At 44.0% G+C, this 21,678-nt stretch overlaps 1 protein-coding gene across 1 annotated transcript in view; it reads right to left on the bottom strand.

The window, feature by feature from the left end:
* Positions 1-21,678, bottom strand: part of NES (nestin) — a 57,756-nt gene that overhangs the window by 9,669 nt on the left and 26,409 nt on the right. The window contains exon 3 of the mRNA XM_085639277.1: positions 4,186-4,259. Coding sequence (XP_085495403.1) covers positions 4,186-4,259 — 74 coding nt within the window. The remainder of the gene's footprint in view (positions 1-4,185; positions 4,260-21,678) is intronic.

Raw genomic sequence — 21,678 nt, 5'->3', positions numbered from 1 at the left:
ATAAAATATTGTTTCACCAAGAAACAAGATTAAGTATGTTACTAGCCCTCAATGAATTATCTGTCTTTACAAGGTTGACAACATCAGGGGTGGACCTTCACCCATCAGCAGGAGTCTGTACTCCTAGTTCCAGAATTAAAACACGTCTTCATTGAGTAGGAGGACCCATATACTGTGACAGTATTGACTGAGAAGGCAGAAAAGGGAGCACAAAGGTATGGCGCCTTCTTGATGGGTCTGCGTCACAGAGAATAAGGGCCATCTTTGGTGTGTCATTAGCTTTCCTGAAGGACACTTGATAAATTTAAGACAAATTTCCAGAAACATTCCTGTTCCTGAGAAAGTTTCAATGTCAGGATCCTCTACTCATTCAAGAATCAGGAATCATTAGCATGTGGTTTTCTCTATGGAGCCAAAGGAGGTGAAGACATTGAGCGCTATTAATATGATCCAATACCGTTACAAGGCTCGGTTAAGCAATCTGAATAAATATTTTCCAAAAGATAGACTTGCATGGTGTACTTTTATACGCTGCAAAATCAATTTCCTGATCAATCACATTTGAACATTCGTGAAAGATGTCCAAAGATGGGAGGATTTTTGAAGGCATTCCAATAGACGAAAGTGTTCACCTCCTCGTAATGAGTGGAATTCATGCGGGTCTATAGGACAAGTGAATTGAAGACAAAAATAAGATTGAATAGGATGAAGAAACTGCTGGAGGTGCAGCAGTCTCTAGAAGAATAAGGGCAGTTAAGTAGAGTATTTTTAAAGCCTGGACTTTTTCTCAAGAGGAAGTCAGAGCACAAACCCTGTTGTCGATTCCACCTGTGGAGATAGGGCAACTTAAGAACGCCCTCATTGATGTGAATTGCAGTGTCAGCAAATGAGCAGGAACTCGTTGCATATTGAGGAACAAAGGACCCTAATGCCCTTTTTACTACAAAAATCCAAATAAAAAAATAAAAAAGTTTAATGAGGAAAAAAGGTTGGCAAAACGTGGGGCGTGGAAGGTGATGGACTAGGCACATAGGTAAGGAGATACCATGACATTTTGCCCTAGTCTCAGGTGGTACCTAGTCTTTATTCAACATGTATCCGATATAGGAGGACTGGTCCCAGTTTCACATGCTCTTTACGTGGTGCCCCCTATAGATGAATTAAAAAAGACTTGTACCCACTAGATTTAGATTTTCTTCAGCTAATGGCTATTGTATAAGAGCATGAAACATGATTAATAGGAAAGTTATATTTGCCAAGGTTACTGCATCTGCACCATGGAAGGTTCAGAGTCAGTGGAGGCAGAAGGGCCTTATTGTAGGACAGATGGATGAATGATTAATAGAATTATGGCTTTTATATAGATATGAATTCAGGGGAGGCCATTCAGCCCACCCAGTGACATGAGTGGGAACAGATTTGGCTGAGACAGCTCAAAGTCCAGTCACTGTATGGAGTGTGTGCTTGTGTGCTAATCTATTGTAAATACTCCATTGACCAATTTCTGACTATGCCATTTTTTGATTAAAAATGTTGGCCAGACTCTGTGGTCACTTAGGTGTTAGAAACAGCTAGGAATTCCATCTGCCTAGTGACTTCCAAAGATGTTCAAATTTTGGGCCTGACTGAAGACATGGCTCCTTATAGAAAGAGCTTCCGAAGAATCCCCTTTTATGTAAGGGACATCCATAAGGCAGACATGAATCAGTTCAGAGGTAGTGATAGCCAACTTTTTTGATTTAGTTATGTTTTCCTATGTTGATTTCTTCTACTGAAGAACTTTCCCCATGATTTCATTTAGTACTTCGGAATGGTCTGTTTTTTGTGCAGCTGGCAGTCGCAGTGGTAGACGGGTGTGTAAGGTTCACATTCCAAAATGACCCGGACATGCATGCATGTCAAGGTGTGCCTTTACAGGGAGAGAGTTTAGAGAGCATGAGAAATACTTTGACCCTGGAAAGCCACTGGGGCAAGATTTTTTCTTCATCTTTCCCTGTTTCCTATATTTGCATACATAGGTGGGATCATAAATTTTGGGATTCATGGTGTTGGTGTGTGTCGCAGTTTGTTTATCCTAGACCGAAATGCCCTCCTCATTTTCCCATGCAATAGTTCTCACAGGGAGCAACAGACTTTGTTGAAGCATTTGGAACAAAAACATTTTAATAATTCTCAATCTACCTAAGCCGGGTTTTCATAATTTTATTTTGTATATTATATAAGTGTCCCTGATGCTTACTGGTTAATGCACTGGCAGCTCAATCTTGAGGCCTATGTTTCATTCTACTTTCCACAATTGACCAAAAATATGGACTCTTGGAGAAATCCCTTCCCTTTCTTGTGCCTCAGTGTCCTTGACTTGTAAAACTGAGCGTGCTATCAATGCACTTAACACTGGGATAAAACTCTACACAAAAAATATTTTCTAGGTAATGTTCAGGCAGCAGTACTAAAATGGTAAAGACCTTATACACCTAGAATATGTGACATAAACCTCTTGCAAATTATTGGGGTGACTAGAAGTGGTCCACAGAGGCAGAACACCGCCCACAATCAAACTTCCCCACTGCCCTGTAGTAATCTTTAAGCTTTCACAGCAACCGTCCATATGCATCAGAATTCTCCATCTAAAATAACCTTTTGTGAGGGGTTTCCCAAACAAATCTTCTTTTAAAAATATGTGTACTCGCACTATTTCTATTTTTTCAGTTGCAAACTTGGAAAGAATTTGAAAATTACTACTAGTCATACTTATTGAACAGTTAATAAAAACCTTTAACAAAAAGCAGGTGTTTAAAATATTAAGTACTGTTAAAAAAGCCTTTTCAAGTGCAAGCGGTAATAAAGTGCTAAAAGCTGCTAAATATGTTTGCACTTAGTCCATGGTGAGGTTTGTTACAGCCGGCCTCTTTGCAACAGTTGGTGTCCTCAAGTATTGCAGCCTTGTAAAAAGATTGCACAATTCAGTCCCACATCTGGTTGGTAGGTTCAGGCAGTCCATGTCCAGAAAACGAGTTTGGAAGCTGGGTGCCTGCTGCTGTTGCCGGCCTTCCCCTGGGCATTCAGTTTGAAACATTGTGAGATTGCGAATCTGAAATGCTTCAATGTGTGAAGTGCAGGCGGTGCTTAGAGTCTAAGGGGTGCAGGTCATAAATAGCTTTGCTCCTCCTCAGCCTGAGTATTCCAATCGCTTTCGATCCAAGTAGATGTTTCACGTACTACTTGTTGTACCTGCAGCACCTAGTTTGGTACTAACCATTTTAAGATATTTATAGGCACATGCATCAAAAGAAAAACCGGTCGCAAACGGACAGATTCTCAGAACCTGCCCCTTTGCGACCGGTATTTTTGCATTTGGGATGCATCATACCAAATGCAAAAATCGCAATTTAAGTAATCGCAAAATTGCGATTACTTAAATTGAGATTGCATTTAAGGAATCGCAAATTGAGATTCCTTAAATGCAATGCATTAAAGTAATAAAATTAGCGATTTTGCTAATAGGGGGCATAAATTACCATGAAGTTGAACTTCATGGTAATTTGCAAGACCTTTGAAAAAATGCACTTTTGTGCATTTTTCAAAGTTTCATGTTGCGCGCACACATGCCTAATAGGGGGCATAAATTACCATGAAGTTGAACTTCATGGTAATTTGCAAGACCTTTGAAAAAATGCACTTTTGTGCATTTTTCAAAGTTTCATGTTGCGCGCACACATGCCCTTAGGGCATGTGTGTGCGCATAATGTGCACAGGTGAATTTCAGGGGTGCAACAGGGCATCCATTTGACACCCTTGCACCCTGAAATTGCATGCGCAATTTGCGACTACCTATTGGTACTCGCAAATTGCGCTTGCAATTTCCCATTCATTCCTATGGGCCTGTAGGCCCATAGAAATGAATGGGAAGCTATTCCTTATTTGCGTGTCGCAAATAAGGAATGTGTAGGAAATGTGCCAGCTAAAGGTTTTGCTGTTGAGTTGACAATTCTGCGGATTCAGGCTGGCGATGACTGCCTGCCGGCACGTGCGTACGCCTAGGCTGATAAAATCGGCACGAAGTGGCAATTTCCTTTGCGGTAAGAGCTGAGGCTGAAAATGACTACATTGACAACCAAATTCATGAACCAGAGACAGGAATTGATCAGATGCAGCATCTTCATGAAGCCCAGTGGACCCTCTTACCTCTGAAGGGAGAGGCCTGTGGGCTGTCGGTGAAGGGCATTAGCAGCCGGGTGCTCTCAGCTTCCAGAAGAGTCCTGTGAGACAGAAACAGAGGACGGATTAGGAAAGACAGAGGAGAAAGGGCACCTTCCGTCATTGGTCATGCCTGTTCCCAAATCTCAGCAAGTCAATCAAACTCTACAGTTGTAAACAAATGTCCACTTTGTTGTCAGATCAGTGCATTTGGTGAAACATTTTTTTGTAGGACAAGAGACCTCTTTGGCACTTAATTCACTGCTTAAATTCAGCTGTAAAGCAATTGAATGGGGAATTTCTCAGTGATGCTTTTTCAGCAGAAAGACACGATTAGCGGAAGTGACAACCGTCAGATTCTTTGACTAACTGATGGCATCAGGGACAACCAGGGCCGGATTGGCCATAGCAGGCACCGGGCAATCCCCCAGTGGGCCACATGGGTGAGGGCTGGTTTTGGACCCCTGGGGGCCGTTTTTGTAACAGGGCCGTTTTTGCAGCATAGCTGCAAAATCGGACCTGTAACAAAATCGGCCGAAAACCGGCCCTGGCAAAGAGCTCGGCGGCACCCCCAACCCCCCCCCCACCCCCCCCCGGGGGGCCGGCCGAGCACTTTGCCAGGGCCGATTTTGGTTCCCAGTCTGGGCCTGGGGACAACTCCTTGCATGACGTTTGACATGGAGGACCACATGTGACATCCAGGAGCCATGAAGGGAAACAATCATTACAATGCAGTCATTACAACGCACTACCTTTACAACGCGGGTGTTACAGCACGACTGCATTTACATTGCATGCCATTACAATGCAGGCATTACAACGCATGTCACTACAATGCATACCATTACAATGCATACCATTACAACGCATGCTATTACAACGCATTATAAGGTAAGTAATGGAGGTTTTTTTAGTTGTAGGGTGGGTATGGGTTTGGGGGTACATGGGAATAGTAATTGTTACCCCTACACTGTCCAACACTTACCCCACTGTTACCCTAAAAGTATTATGCATTGTAATGGTATGCGTTGTAATGGTATGCGTTGTAATGGAATGCGTTGTAAAGGTAGTTTCTAAAAATGCATTGTAATGGCATGTGTTGTAAAATCATGCGTTGTAAAGATAGCTGCGATGTAAAACCCACGTTGTAAAGGAATGCGTTGTAATTGTGTGCGTTGTAACATCATATATTCGCCATGAACCGGATGACATCACAACAAATGAGAAAACTGAAGTCCATTGAAAGTCCTACACTGAGGAAAACATTGACATGATAACAAGAAAGCTTCATGTTAGCTAAGGTTTTTTTTTCGATGATATTGCCATTATATCATGGATCTGCTTTCACATGTCAGGAGCTTTGCCATTACACAACAGGACTACAGCCATCTTATACCCAGATAATGCCTGCATACGCGTGGGCGCGTTTATTTTGCAAGTGTAGGTCAGTGGTCGTCCCCTCCCACCCTAGATCTATTGACATATTATACAAGGATTAAGATCACTTTAAGGCATGAGTGCTACAATTATTTGCCAAGGTGTCATGTCTCATCAGTGCACATTCTTCATGGGATAAGCATGTTGGAATGTTGGTCTGATGGTCTCCACCATCTACACCAAGGTGCAGAAATGAAGTGGTACGTGGGTTAGCGCCCGCATCTGGCTACGCCTGACCCACTCGTGTTCTTAGGGTTCCAGTTTGGTGGTAAGAAAGACTAGGGCCCGACGAGATAGAGAGAGAGCAAGATGTCTCGTCTCTCCTCCCTTCTACTCGGTGAGGGAGTGGTCAGGGAGGATGGGCAGAGGAATAGCTTTTATTCCTTGTCTCCCAGGAGAACAGGGGGCTATGAGTGGGAGGAACATGACATAAATATTTCTATCCTACATCCCCCAACATTCATGCAGCCGGGGTCCGTGCAGGTAACAGCGGTGGGGCGGTGGGGCCGTTTAAGGGGGGATTTCGAGGGACGATGCAGAGGGAAAATTAATTATTTATTTAATTTTCCCTCTGCGTTGTGCCTCGAAATCCCCCCTTACACGCCACACCGCCCCACCGCTGTTACCTGCACGGACCGCGGCTGCATTCGTGGCTGTGGATTGGCTGCAGATGCATCTCAGCAGCAAACCACTGAAGGTTGTGTGATTACGAAAAAGGAATAAACAATGGAAGACAGCAGTTGGTTATTGAAGAGCCCCCATCTACCCTCTCCAGCATTGCCTCCCCTTTAACAGCAGCCCTATGGGTAGCCACAAAGATAGCAAAAGCAGACCTAAAGATTGTTATTGACACCTCAAGGAACCTCCACTTGATGTTTCTTTATCTTGCAGCTCTTAAGTGGCTCATGTGAACATTAGCTCCACAAAATTAATTTTTTACTGAGTGCAATCTTGCAATAATATGGATTATTGCATTTTGTATATTTCACATAATTTAGTTTTTGTATGATTTTAAAAGTACTTTTTGCATGTGGAAGACTGGTTTGAATAGCAAATGTCACACAAACATCTGCTAAATACATTGAGAGTCTATCTCTTGTGACATGTGTACATAAGGGCATACCGCAAGTACAATTCCCATCCAGTTACCCTGCATTAAGTAGCTTTCTCAAGTTGTATACACGAGTTTATTCAATTTCGCCTACCATAGAATGTCGATAGTTGACCAGATTACCAATATGCATATATAGACCTTTTAGAACATGTAGTCAATTTTGTGAAGAGATTGTCTATGTGACACACAATCAATTGATCAGTGAACCATCCCCAGCGCCTCCAATCTACTTGCTTGAGTTCTGTGTGAAAACCCACCTCTTTAAAAATATTTGGTTTTAAGAAAAGTCTTACTTCCTGCTGCTAACTGCCTTTTGCTATTAATGAAAAACACTACAAGGTAGGTGCTTTTCTTAATTAAAAAAAAATCATATTGCACAATTATCAAATGCAGGTCAAATGATCACCACAATCTGCACGATCTTTAGTGTGCAGCTGAAAAAAATTAATAATGCATATACTGAAAATGTAATATTAAACATAACATATAACAAATTTCAATGGTGTTTCTAGTTTTCGATATGTAGCACATAGACATGTATAAAGCAAGTCCTGTGTTTCTAAAAGCAAGTTAAGCCAATGATGACTTAACATCTCCTGTATTCTGCGACTTGCTTATCTTATTTTCCTATGTAGCGGTGCCAGAAATGTTACATCAGATATCAAGAATCTTGAATCAATTAGAAAAATTAAAAACACACTTTAGCAGCATGTTGTAATACTTAATCAATATCATTAACTCCAAATGATCCCTGGTTTAAACTAACAAAAGTCCTGAGTTTTGTAGACGATGAGGGTAATATTGAACAAGAGTTCATAAGATTTTTTACTTTATTTAGAGATTTCTAGTAAGAGGGCATTCAGCTTAAATTACTGAATGCCACATATGTCAAATTCATAGGATTCCACTATTTATATGTGGATCTACTGCTGAGTTTCTGACATCAGAGCCTTTACTGGGTCCACTATCCGAAACATCATGCTAGGTGGTCGGCCACCTCCTGTCCACAATCTCTAACGGGTTTGTAAGATCCCTCCTTGTTGATGCAGGACTCCCAAAGCTGTTAAGAACATTACAAAAATTAAAATGTCCCAGGCGTATTCGAAAAACCTGTTAGTACATCAGTGACATTCCTTTTTGGTTTTTCAGAAAAAAACACAAAATTCAGGCTCTAATTATGAAAAATTGTGGATGGGCAGAAATGTGACATTGCTTTTGACTCAAAGTCCTCTCAACAAATTTGTTTAGAGCTCTTTCAATAAAAACGACCCACTCCTGCAATGGGGTATTCTTAAAAGGGTTGCCCGCTGAGCTCTAAAGGAGTTCCATAATTCATTAGATGTGGAAATTGGTTATTGAGAAGACAAAGCCAAAACAGATGTTGAGGATACTCCTATCAATTTAAATGACATTACAGAACTCAAGAAACCTAAACAAGTGGCAAACATAATAGAAATTGAGTTAGATAGCTACAAAGCAAAACTGGTCGAATGTATAAAATGAATGGCCCATACCACTGAAGCTTATCATAAAGACATTACACTCTGCCTTAAATCAACGAATTAATCAATCGCAGGATTAGCAATATTGGAGTTAGGAGTATCCTGTCCCAAACTTCTATCTGTATCCTTCTTTAAATGCTTCACAGATTCATTGGTTAGTTGCAGGCCGTGTACTTAATTTGTCCTGTGTTTGCAGGTACTGAACATCCCCGCACATTTTTTGGAAACCAGGGCTTATTATTTTTAAGCAGACTTTAATCCAAAGCAAGATAGAAAGGAACAAAATGGACAAAGAAGGTGACAAAGGGAGATAGCAAAACAGCGAAAAGGGAGAAAGAGGAGGTGGAAATTGATGTGCGAGAGTAGGATAACAGGGGTGATGGAAATAAGAGGAAAGAGATAGGATCCAGATGAGGGAACCTTTATATTTAACAAGTACAACATTTGACCATGCTAGTGGTGGGTCCTAATATAAACTTCTTTAAGATCATACCTTCCCAAATTCCTTAACATCCTGAGGTGTTTATCCTAGTAGAATATACAGTTTGCAAGCCATCATTTTCACACCAATTATGACACATGAAAACTAATTATGGGCGATCGATTGTCAGTCCTATCATTGCTGTGCATAGCAGTACTGCTAATAATATTAATAATGCACTGGCAAGAATCTGATTGGATATGAGTTGAGCTGACTCTATTTAAATAATTGGCATGTGTAGGCTCCCAAAATTAACTCATGTGGACATTTTTTGTCTTCCAACTAGGACAGTTGATCAAACTTTGTGATATTGGAGATATGGAACTCGCTAAATTGAAAAGTGTGTTTCATCAAGATCAAACTTACGGCACTAATACCACAATCGAGATTAATTCCTCTACTATAGGTTTCTGACCTGCAACTTTATCTATTTGGTAGATCATGTCACGGGCTGAGTGCAGACAAGTTTTGCTAAATTTGTATTTATTAGCCTCTATAACTCTTATTTCTTTCTTCTTTCTTGTTAGAGACTTCCATTTTCCTTGTCTCATTTTGAACTAATCACATTTCTGGCTTTTACTATTATAATATTATTTTTCTTAATAATGTTAACAGAAGCATTGCTATTGTTATTAGCGATAACATTATTATCAGTAATAGTATTAAATCAGTTGTCATGTGAGAGCTGTGGTGTGAAAGAATGGTATCCTTTTTACTCTCGTGACTAAATATATCTATAAAGTTGTTCATGCAGCTAATTATTGATAGATGCTTCTTGAATTACTATTGACATATTAAAGAAGGGATGTGACCAAACGGTCAGAGTGGTCAACCTCGGAGCTGGGGAACCGGGTTCAAGTCTCGGCAGGGATGCTCAACATCCTGTGATCCTGGGCAAATCACTTAATCTCCCCGTGCCTAACAAAAACGACTGTGCCCATCTGTCACGCAATTGTTGCTCATGTAAAGCGCTTTGATACTTTTGGGTCTAGTTGGCGCAATTTAAAACTCGGAGAAAAAAAACATGTCTGCAAAGAAAATGGAATAACTGCAAGCCAAGCACTGAAAGGAAAGTAGGGTTCAGTTGGCCTAATCCCAGGTAGTGACTATTTACCAGCAAAGATCATGAAAACATTGTTGCAATGTGGGTTTCCGGAAGGGATCATGAGCTATCTCAAACCGAAACTTATATTTCAAAGAAAACGCTGCAGTGCCCACACCCAACACTAGGTGGCAGGAGTGTGCAAAAGCATATCATGTACAGCTGCACATGCTACAAACACATCTGTACTTGAAGAACAGCCTTTGCTCAGGTCACGACAGCAAAGGGCCTGTTTGCAGAGAAGTAGTCACCAAGAAGGTTCTACACCAAGCAATGTGATCACTGCACACTACAACCGGAGCAGCATCGAGAGCCGCTGCATCGGGCAAGGCAATGCGGCATCACAACCACCTCAGTGGCAGATGGAGTACCGTATAAAAAAAGGTTTTGAGAAGGACCATTCACACTTATCTATTAACTATCACACCAGGACTGGTGTGTCAACAATGTTGGCTTGTGGATCCCTTTGCTCTTGGTGGTCTGTTTTTTTTCTGCTACAACGGAATGTTTCGGCTTTAAGCTTTCCTGTTTTAGAACTTCATCTTTTTAATGCTCTATCTTTGCATGAATAAATCAGGGCTCGTGTAGAATTGGTGACAGGCCATCAAACAACCATTATGGTGGAGGGAGCACCTTCCTCTTGCCAGCACCACCTCCATGTCACGGCTACCAAATTTAAACTTGGAAACCATGCAGGCATACATCCCGTCCCTGCCCCACACTGCTCCCAAACACTTTGCCAGGGCTCTCTATAGGGTGTGTGGGTGAACCCTGACCATTGACTATGACCTCTGCATGGTGGACATTGAATTTCAGTGTCAGCGGACAGTATCTCAATGCCCAGGTATCAAACCTCAGTGTCAGAGCCCAAAACCTCACTAAATGGATACAGACTTTCAACACTAAGAGACTGATCGATGGCCGTGACAGACTAAGACTTTAGGTATGAGTGCCAAGGTCAAAGACAAGAATAACCAGATAAACCACGAGATAGCTATCCAGAAAAAAAAATCCCATCATGGACAGAAAGGAGGTTACCGACTACTGGAATGGACTTGGTACCCAACACAAAATGGCTGCCTGAATACCGTAAAAGAGGATCAATGCCTACCAGAAACTGAATGTGCTTCCTGCTAACTCACCAACCAAAAAAATGTGGTTGCCAAAATGTGTGGGCTGCCTGCCATCACGGGCAGGCTGTCCATTGAAAGGATTTGGCTGTGTATCAATAAAAGCCAGCTGGCCATAGAAGTTCTCGGCTCATCAAAATGGGCTCGGGGCTCACCGGAAGGGGGTTTTCTGCCTTCTAACAGGGCTCGATGGTCACTAAAAAGTAGGTTTTGTGTCCCATGAGAGACAAGATAACGTAGAGGAGGTGGTTGCAGACTCAAGTGTGGCTTATTGCTCACCAAAAGGAATTTTTCTTGTTTTTTTCTTCTTTTTTTTACCAAAGAGATCTTGTTGGTCACCAAAACAGTATCTAATGCGCACCAAATGGAACTTGCAGCCAATGGTTCGGAGTTCCCTGCTCAGCTGCGAATAATGCAAGTTTTCTTCATGGAGATCAGCGAGTAAAGGTAATGTGGAGAGCAAACAAATCCTTAGGTCAAGGAAAACAGAAAAACTAGCAGACCACCACTGCCACCCTTAAAGCACCACCTACTCTAAGGCCAAAACCTTTTGAGCGGGAGTCAAGATGCCCACCTGACCATAATCAGGACCACTGGAATTATGTGGCAGGATGGATGGTAAAATAAGCAGCCATGTCCACTTGGCCATAATCAGGACCACTGGAATTACGTGGCAGGATGGATGGTAAAATAAGCAGCCATGTCCACTTGGCCATAATCAGGACCACTGAAATTATGTGGCAGGATGGATGGTAAAATAAGCAGCCATGTCCACTTGGCCATAATCAGGACCACTTGAATTATGTGGCAGGATGGATGGTAAAATAAGCCGCCATGTCCACGTGGCCATAATCAGGACCACTGGAATTATGTGGCAGGATGGATGGTAAAATAAGCAGCCATGTCCAATTGACCATAATCAGGACCACTGGAATTATGTGGCAGGATGGATGGTAAAATAAGCAGCCAGGAAGAATACTTTGACATTGCCCTTGCTGCACAAAGTTTTTTTCCCAGTGGTTCTGATCATATTGCAGAAATGAAGTGTTCTTAGCCAGAACGTCATCTTTGTAGTGTGAAGCTTCAATAAAAGGCCTGAGGAGCAAACTGTCTCCTCTTGATGACATTGCAAGCACAGCAGGGGAGTAGATCTCATAAGCGCAGCTCGGGGTGGCCGGCTAAACCCCAACTGAGGCTTTCTTTTAGTCTCCAACCAATGGGACAGCAGCAGTCCATTTACCGCGCCTGCATTAGGGCCAAGGCACCCTTGGCGTCCAGAGCCTTCAAGGCTTCCTCACATACACTGCCGGCCTTGGGGCGGTGCGAGCGGTGCCACGGCACTGGGCGTCAAGCTATGGGGGCTCCATATGCTCTGTTACCAGAATGAGTGACTTTCACAACGTCATTCGGCATAGAAATAAATGACGGACAACAGCACTTACACTGCTATGAACCAGCTTCAAAGAGATGCCCGCAAACACATTTGGAGCTTGGGTTGAGATCTCACTCATAACAGGCTAAGGGCCAGATGTACGACCAGCAATTTTGCGACTCGCAAATTGCATCGCAATTGCAACTCAAAACTGGATGTACAACAGTGTGTTTAACACTGTTTGCGATTCCCAATGGGGTCGCAAATTGCGAGGCTCATGAATATTAATGAGCCTCTCGCAATTTGCCAGCCCATTGGGAATGGCTGGCCCTCCCAGCGTGCTGGGCTCAGCAGACCTCCATGTCTGGGACTGCTTTTAAATAAAGCAGCTTTTTTTTAATGCATCCCGTTTTCCTTAAAGGAAAACGGGATGCATTTAAAAAAAAAAAAATGTTGTTTCATTTTTTAAGTGCAGGCAGTGGTCCCTGGGACACTGCCTGCCCTTAAAAAATATTTTCAGAGCCTGTCACAAAGGGGAAAGGGTCCCTTGGACCCCTTCCCATTTGCGACTTCAGAGGGTGGTAATTTGCGAGTGTTTTGCGACCGCAATTGCGGTCGCAAAACATTCGTACATCGGTTAGAGAGTCGCTATTTGGAAGGACACGCCCCTTCCAAATAGCGAGTCTCTAAACACTTTTCTGCGAGTTGCAATTCATGCACCATGCAAAATTGTGTTAGTACATGGACATTCCAATTTTAGCATGCGCAAAAGGGTCGCTAACCCGTTTGCGCATGCTAAAATTGGTCATACATCTGGCCCTAAATGTCTCACATGGGGCTAAGGGCTGGAACTCAAACACTTTAAATGTGAATCCAGTCAGAGCAGTTCCAGGGATTTCTAGAGTGTTCTGGGAGCAATCCCACCAAGAGAGAGCCCCTCACTTGCAGAGTTATGGTTAACAGCGCGGTCTTTCCAAGCGCTTGCACCTAGCCAATTTGCAAGGTTTCAAGTTATCGTCTTCAAAAGAATGAAAGGCTGAGTTGACCTGGCCACAATTCAAACCGGAGACCTAAAGGTCAAAGTGCAGATGGGAGTAGGGGCCGGTGCTTAACTCAACAAGCCACGGGGCTCGAAAAATGAGGGGACACGTTCTCCCTATTTTTATAGTTGCCATATGTTGATATTTATGGTACAGGACAGGATGACATTTCTGCACTAGGGAACAGCTGTGAACGGATTCCGATAGGCTCTCTACAGAAGTCGAAAAGGCTATTTGGAACGTCCCAAGCACTTTTAGCTTTTTCCCCAATCCCACACGCCTATCCTTTTCATTTTTTTTTTTCCCCAGACAATCACCTCCCTGGCCCACCTCCCCCGCATGACTCATTCACACACCGCCGCTGTATGTGCTCCCAGGCCCTTGGGATGTGTCACTCTCCCCCATAATGGGATTAATGCCCGGTGACACCAAAGGCCGGCTGACATAATGACCGGTCCTGGCTCGGGCCTTTCCCAAAACCCTTCCTCAAACCCGGCGCCTTTCTCATGCAAATCAGCCAACGTCCGGCCTTTGTGCGGCGCCATCTGGAGGGCCGCGGCGCGGCGGAACGTGTGTGTTTTAATAAAAAAAGGGGCGGGGGGAGGCAAAGGTTTAAGAAAGTTCCCATGGAGAGGAAGGAATGAAGGATGAAGAAAGGGGTGGGGGGACAAGCGCGACGTGGGGGGACACACAAGGTATGGGGCTGTGCCGCCTGCAGAAAGGGTTCAGACTTTTTTTTTTTTTAGATCCCTTTAAATCGTTTCTCTTTTTTTCTCTCCCCCACACGGAGAAAACTTTTTAAACTGATTTGTTTCGTGGGCTGATCCTGTACCCAGGGCAGCTTCCGTCGCCTTTGATGCTTTGGTTTCACTAATCATATTTAAACACAAGCATTAATCACCTACATCCCAAAAAGATCAATTCAATCAGTTTTCTCCCATGTAACCAAGAGAATATGCCAGTTAGATAGCTCAGTCTGTTAGCGTGCCTGCTTCAGAGGTCTGAGGATTGTACCCTGGTCGTTCTCACGAAAGAAAGAATATTCCATAATGCCCCGGTTACTGACCGGTAATCTTCATTACTTCGAGTATTGACTTCCTCGCCACATGAGTGACGAAGTGAGCTTTAACTCACTTCGTAACTCTGGTGGCGAGGAAGACTTACGAGGAGGTAATGCCCTGGTTACTTACCGGTAATCTTCATTACTTCGAGTATTGACTTCCTCGCCACATGAGTGACGAAGTGAGCTTTAACTCACTTCGTAACTCTGGTGGCGAGGAAGACTTACGAGGAGGTAATACCCTGGTTACTTACCGGTAATCTTCATTACTTCGAGTATTGACTTCCTCGCCACATGAGTTACGAAGTGTGCTTTAACTCACTTCGTAACTCTGGTGGCGAGGAAGACTTACGAGGAGGTAATGCCCTGGTTACTTACCGGTAATCTTCATTACTTCGAGTATTGACTTCCTCGCCACATGAGTTACGAAGTGTGCTTTAACTCACTTCGTAACTCTGGTGGCGAGGAAGACTTACGAGGAGGTAATGCCCTGGTTACTTACCGGTAATCTTCATTACTTCGAGTATTGACTTCCTCGCCACATGAGTGACGAAGTGAGCTTTAACTCACTTCGTAACTCTGGTGGCGAGGAAGACTTACGAGGAGTTAATGCCCTGGTTACTTACCGGTAATCTTCATTTCTCCGAGAATTGTCTTCCTACCCACATGAGTTCCCATACCTCCCTCCCTGTTTGTCCATCGGCTTCATATGGTTCTTGGGCTTGGTAGTTCTACAGGAAGTGGGGTGGGTCGACCCTCTCCTTATACTGGGTCAAGGGCGACGGTGGTCGGCCATGTTGGGGAGGGATGGGAGGCATGGTATGCTAATTTGCTTTGGAGGGTTCTGGTGTGGAGCTAAAGCTCACTTCGTAACTCTGGTGGTGAGGAAGACTGACGAGGAGGTAATGACGCCCATCATAAAAGCTCGCGATAATAAAACATCAACATTGAAGAGCCAGCCTGGATAAAGCGCTTCCTCTGGAAGTCATCGTTTAATATAAAGAAGCCTGCATAATCCTTAAAACCAGGTACCATGGCCTCCCTTCTTAATCATAGCATAAATTGCACACTTTTGGAAGCTACAGTCAACAAGGAGTAAGAATTATACTAAATACTGGAGATACCCCAGCTAGGATGGATGTACGGATGGATATATTGTGTCAAACACACCTATGTTTGGTGCCCAGACATAGGAATAAGATCAGAGCAGGTTGAACCCAAGCCTTCTGGCATTCAGAAGGTACATAAACACCCCCCCCCCTTTTCAGGCTGTAACCCTTAGAGCAACTATTCAATAAACCCTTTCCTTGTATATCCCACGATATCTTGTTTATTGTTCCTCAGACGATACGCTCTGTAATTATACCCTCTGTTAATTATACATAGTGTTAGCGTAGTTATTGTATATAGCCCAGTGCTGCCACTGTGATTTTCTCTGTGCTACATAAGTTCTACACCTGAATAAAATTTAAAAAAATATTACAGAGAAGGCAATTCGGTTTAATTTCCAAGCAGTGCACTACGATAACATATTTCTTCTCCAGTTTTTCACACTTACCATTATTATGCAAAGCTGGCCCAAATAAGTGTGACGTCTAGCCTAGAGATATTTTAAGATGCATGGGCAGCCTTAAGTTTTCCAAAAGATTTATGATAAAATATGGAGAGGTTACATACATAAGGGAGCTTTCTGTCACCTTTTTCATCCATTGGTCTGTTCAGGTGTCAGTCACTTGCTTCCATCCGCCTCAGCATGCATCATACAGGCCAGTTCATTCACTGGCCCTTTTCACTGTTTATCACGTTACAGGTGCACTGCCGCCTGAAGAGGAGTGGACTTCATTACCAGGGCCAGTTTGCTGGGACACGCATTCTTTAATTTGTGTTTGTGTGTGTATATATATATATATATATATATATATATATTTTCACTGAAAAAAAACATATGGTTCAGGGACGTTATAGTTAGCTGGACATTTCCATAGAAATTCCACTGTTATAGTTAGTTCAGCTAACTATAACTCACGCCCCCGCAATGCACTGCTGATGATGTCACACATTACATCATTCATGACATGGTCAGGGACATCACTGATGACATCTCAAATGACATCACTGATGACATCACTGATGACATTATCCAGTGACTGTGTGTTTCTGTAAAGTTTAAATATGTAAAGTTTAAAATATGTTTTATATTTATATATCTGCCAAGGTGTATTGAAGAATGAGAATGAGTGGGTGTATAAGTGTTTGAATGGATGATTTAGTAAGTGCATGACTGTCTGTATAAGTGAGTAATTAAATGTGTCTTAGTGAATGAATGAGTTAGTCACTAAACTATGTCAATGTCTGTATCAGTCTGTCAGTTGGTGTGTAAGCAGTTGCATGGGTTGGTGAGTAGCTAAATGAGTGTTCATATGGGTTATTATATTGGTTGTCTGAGTATCTGTATGGGTGCCAGAGTGTCTATGTGGGTGGGTGGGGGGTGGGTGACTCCATGCATGTATATATAAGTGGGTGATTCAGTGGGTGCATGGGTTGAAGAGTACATCTGTGAAGAGTGGTATGGATGGGTGAGTGTGTGTATGGTTGTGTTTGAGAGTGAATGGATGACTCAGTGGAACATGTGTGAGTAACTACATATCTGAAAAGCAGTATAAGTGAGTGACGGAGTATATAAATGAACTATATGTGAGTGATTGTGAGAGTGGCTGTATGGATGAGTGTGTGGTTGTATCAGTGATTGTATAAGAGAGTAAGTATGTGTTTGTGTCTGTATGAATAAGTGAGGTTGTTTTTGAATAACTGTATAGGTGTGTGAATGGAAGTGTGATTGATCTTTTGCATGACTGACTAGGTGTGTGAGTAACGCCATGGATGAGTGGCAGTGTGTGAGTGTCTATATAGGTGTATGAGTACATGTGATAAAGCTGTATTAATGAGTGACTGCTCATATGTGTGACTGTATGGGTGAATTAGGGGATGTGTGTGAAGACCTAGGAATCAGCGAGTGGGTAGTAAATGGTATTAGTGTGTTTATGGTTTCAAAAATGATAGTCTGTATTGTAGAGTAGGTGTATTAGGGTGTGAGGAGGTGCTTCAAATTATCAAATGGATGATGTCATGAGTGATGTCATTTGAGATGTCATTAGTGATGTCATCATTGATGTCACTGACCATGTCATGAATGATGTAATATGTGACGTCATCAGCAGTGCATTACGGGGGCGCGAGTTATAGTTAGCTGAACTAACTATAACAGTGGAATTTCTATGGTTTTGTAAGAGTGAAATGTCCAGCTAACTATAACGTCTCTGAAACCTATGTTTTCTTCAGTGAATTTCTAAGGTTTTTTTAAATGCTGATTTCTAACTATAACGTACCTGAAACCTATGGTTTTTTCAGTGAATTTCAATGGGTTTTTAAATGATAATTTCTAACTATGACATCCCTATTAAGTCCCCTTGAATCCTGAAGGTCCCTGGTGGCCAAGTAGCCCACCAGGTACATTCAGTAAGCGCCACAGACCTGCGTTTCAGAGAGGTGTTCTGAGGCCACGCCCCTTTTTACACCACGCTGCAAACGCGGTTTCTGGCACACTACTGCTCAGAGGATGAAGTCCGCTTGTGTCTTGAGTGCTCAGGACACAAAAGGACCTCATTGCCCCACCAGCAGTGCAACAGAAGCCGCGTTTGCAGAGTGGTGTAAAAAGGGGCGTGGACTCGGAGCACCTCTCTGCAACGCACCGCTGTGGCATTTACAAGAGGTACCTGGTCGACTAGTTGGCCCCCATTAACCCTCAGGATTGAAGGGGAATTAATCCCCCAACTTAAAATGCGCCACAGGGTGCGTTTGCACTGTGGTGCATGGGGGGATGCGGGGCCTGATGTGACAAGTGTGCAAACGCGCCCTGTGGCGCGTTTTAAGTTGGGTGATTAGGCCTCCATGAATCCTGCGCCACAGAGCTGCGTTGCAGAGTGGTGTAAAAAGGGAGCGTGGCTTTGGACCACCACTCTGCAACGCAGCTTCCTGGCACTCACTGGAGGTACCTGGTGGGCTAGTTGGCCCCCAAGGACCCTTAGGATTGAAGGGGACTTAATCCTCCAACTTAAAACGTGTTTGCACATGTGTCAAATCAGGCCACGCCCCCTCCCAGCACCACTGTGCAAACCCGCCCCCTGGTGCGTTGTAAATTGGGGGATTAAATCCCCTTGAGTCCTGAGGGTCCCTGGGGTCCAACTAGCCCACCTGGTACCTCCAGTAAGTGCCACAGAGCTGTGTTGCAGAGAGGTGTAAAAAGGGGCGTGGCCTCGGACCACCTCTCTGCAAGGCAGCCCTGCGGCGCATACTGGAGGTACCTGGTGGGCTAGTTGGCCCCCAGGGACCCCCAGTATTGAAGGGGAATTAATTCCTCAACTTAAAATGCGCCACAGGGTGCGTTTGCAGAGTGTTGCTGGGAGGGAGCGGGGCCTCCGGTACGATGCGGGTCTTTTTTTTTATTTCTTTTTTTTAGAAGGGGGGCTGTGTGGCCCCCCTTCTTTTTGCTTTTTTGGGCCCTGGGGGCCTGAACCGGAAGGGGGCCGCATGGGCATGGACACATTTATTTATTTTTTATGGAGGTGAGCTGCGTGGCCCTCCTCCTGAGGCCTCTGTTGGCCCCGGGGACCCCATCCCCCGGGGAGCGTCCTTTATTATTTTTTTTTTTTTTGGGAGGGGGGTCGCGTGGCCCCCCTCCCGGGCCAATTATGGCCCCGGGGACCCAATACCCTGGGGGCTCCATGACCCGGGCCGGCCTGCCTTTCTTTTTTTTTTTTAGGAGAGGGGGCCGCATGGCCCCCCTCCCGGGCAACTTCTGGCCCCGGGGACCCCATCCCCCGGGGCTGGCCCTATCTGTTGGGGACCCCAATTCTCCCACGATCCCGTCGGCTCCCCGCCTCCTGCAGGAGCCGGCATTGCTTTTCCACATGGGGAGCTGCTGACATGCAGCTCCCCATGTGGAAAAGCAATCTGCTTTGGAGTTTGGAAGAGAGAGCAGGTTTCCCTGCTCTCGCTTCCAAAATCCAAAGCAGTGTTTGCTATGGCAGGGCGGGAGCCGATGAAAAAAGTGAAAAAAGAGGACCTCCATCACCATGGAACCCACAAGTGGGGGTGGACAAAGGGAGTGCTGCCTGCGTGATTGATGGGAACTTTAATGAACAGAGGCCTACTGGCACTTGTGGGTCCCAGAACTCATTAACTCTGAGAAGGGCCTGAACCTAGACTAGTCTGACTCCCACATTTGCAGTGTTTCATCCCTGCTTGGTGCCTTTGTTACTCTTCTCCTATTTTTCACTTCCTACTCCTTTCTTTCTTTGCTTCAATTCGCTCTCTTGCTCTGGATCAAAGTCTGATGGTAAAAATCTGCTTCCCAAAATTCAATGACCACCTGCAGTCACCACTGTCACAAATTAAGCACACACAAAAGTCTAACGTGATAGCAAATCTTCTGGCCCCACATCCAACAACCACTCACCCCAAAAGACTGCGAATAACGCTGCATCAGGGCAGGATGATAGCTACCAGGCAACGGTACAACCAGGTCTTGATATACTGAGACATTAGGTAAAAATCCACTCTGAACAAAGGGCAAGCAAAACCTTCCTTTCACCACTCTGATATCCACCGTCTAAAACACAAACAACTCACTCTCTGAACCCACTCTCCGGCGTGCCCAAAATGTGGTACCTTGATGTTTCTTTAGATCAACTTCTCCTTTTATTTAATTTCATGTAGTCACCCTTAATGTTTTGATCAACCAAAAAGATGGTCATGCCAAAGAGGATTTGCATTTGACTGACTGAAAAACTGGACCTAGATACCAATAGCAAAAAGAATATACCCTGTGTTAAAAACAAGCACTGGCAAAGCCTATAGGCCAATGGCTGGCAGCCTTCTGGCATTTACTCGGCCAGAAATCGGTCCCAGGATGCTTGTTTCCAGTCCAGGGAAGACATGGCTTGGCAGTTCGGGCTGGACTGTTCCCATGAGGCACAGGGTCAGACTGATTTGCATATGGCCATGTCTGAACTGGGGTGGCGGAGTGAGCTAAAGAATGATGATAGATTAAACCCAGTTCAGTTAACTGGGGGTGAGTGCTTGCAATGTTCAACACTCCGTCCATCATCCCCTTTGGTTTTGCTTTGTTCGCCCTAAGATAGCAGGGTATGCCCAGACGTGGGTCACTTGCTCACTTTGCCACTGGATTCAAGCAAGCCCGGCTGAAGACGGCTGATTAGCCAGAAACCGGTCCCAGGATGCTTGTTTCCGTGTCCAGGGAAGACATGGCTTGACAGTTCGGGCTGGACTATTCCCATGAGGCACAGGGTCAGACTGATTTGCATATGGCCATGTCTGAACTGGGGTCGCGGAGTGAGCTAAAGAATGATGATGGATTAAACCCAGATCAGTTGACTGGGGGTGAGTGCTTGCAATGTTCAACACACGTCCATCATCCCCTTTGGTTTTGCTTTGTTAGCCTTCTGGCATTGGCAAAGCTTGTTTTTTTCTATAGTTTTTACAAAACTCTGTTGTTGGGGACTCTGTTAGGCTCTCATCAATCTAAAAAAAAAATATTGGCTAAAACCATCAAATTGTTTTTTTAGTCTCAAAAAGCACACGTTGTCATAGTAGTCCTTGGCAGTGAATAGGCGTACTTTGTGAGTGGATGCGCTCCTTTTAAAAAGGCAGGATTCCGTCCCTCACAGTGGGTGGGCTGACCCATTACCTCATTTGGTATGCTGCAGTGGGCGGAAGAATAATGTGACCAATGGATGAATAGGTTAGGGTGAAAGGGTATTTTAAAGCCGCAGCGCGTACAGGTAAGAGCGGTGGGACCGGGTGGGGGGGGATGGGGGGAGGATTTTGACAGATGACGAGCAAAAATTAAATAAATAATTAATTTTCTTTCGTCGTCGTCTGTCGATATACCCCCCCAACCCGGCCCCACTGCCCCATCACACTGCATGAGCCGCGGCTAGTATTTAGACACAATATCGCAAACACTAATATCGACGGACAAAATATTATGTCAAAAATCTTGAGGACAAAAATATTGGGAAGGTAAGTTCTATACGTTAGTAAAGTTTTACTATATATAACTCCACATATGTGTACCTATCATCAAGGTACATAGATGCGGAGCTAAGAATAGTAAATCTATACCTACCTATTAACACTTACCACTCGATACTTTGCTACTCAA

Source organism: Triturus cristatus, chromosome 12 (genome assembly GCF_964204655.1).
Source record: "Triturus cristatus chromosome 12, aTriCri1.1, whole genome shotgun sequence".
NCBI classification, from domain to species: Eukaryota; Metazoa; Chordata; class Amphibia; order Caudata; family Salamandridae; genus Triturus; species Triturus cristatus.
Note: the sequence above shows the minus strand (reverse complement) of the source record. Positions and strands in the feature narration are given on the sequence as shown.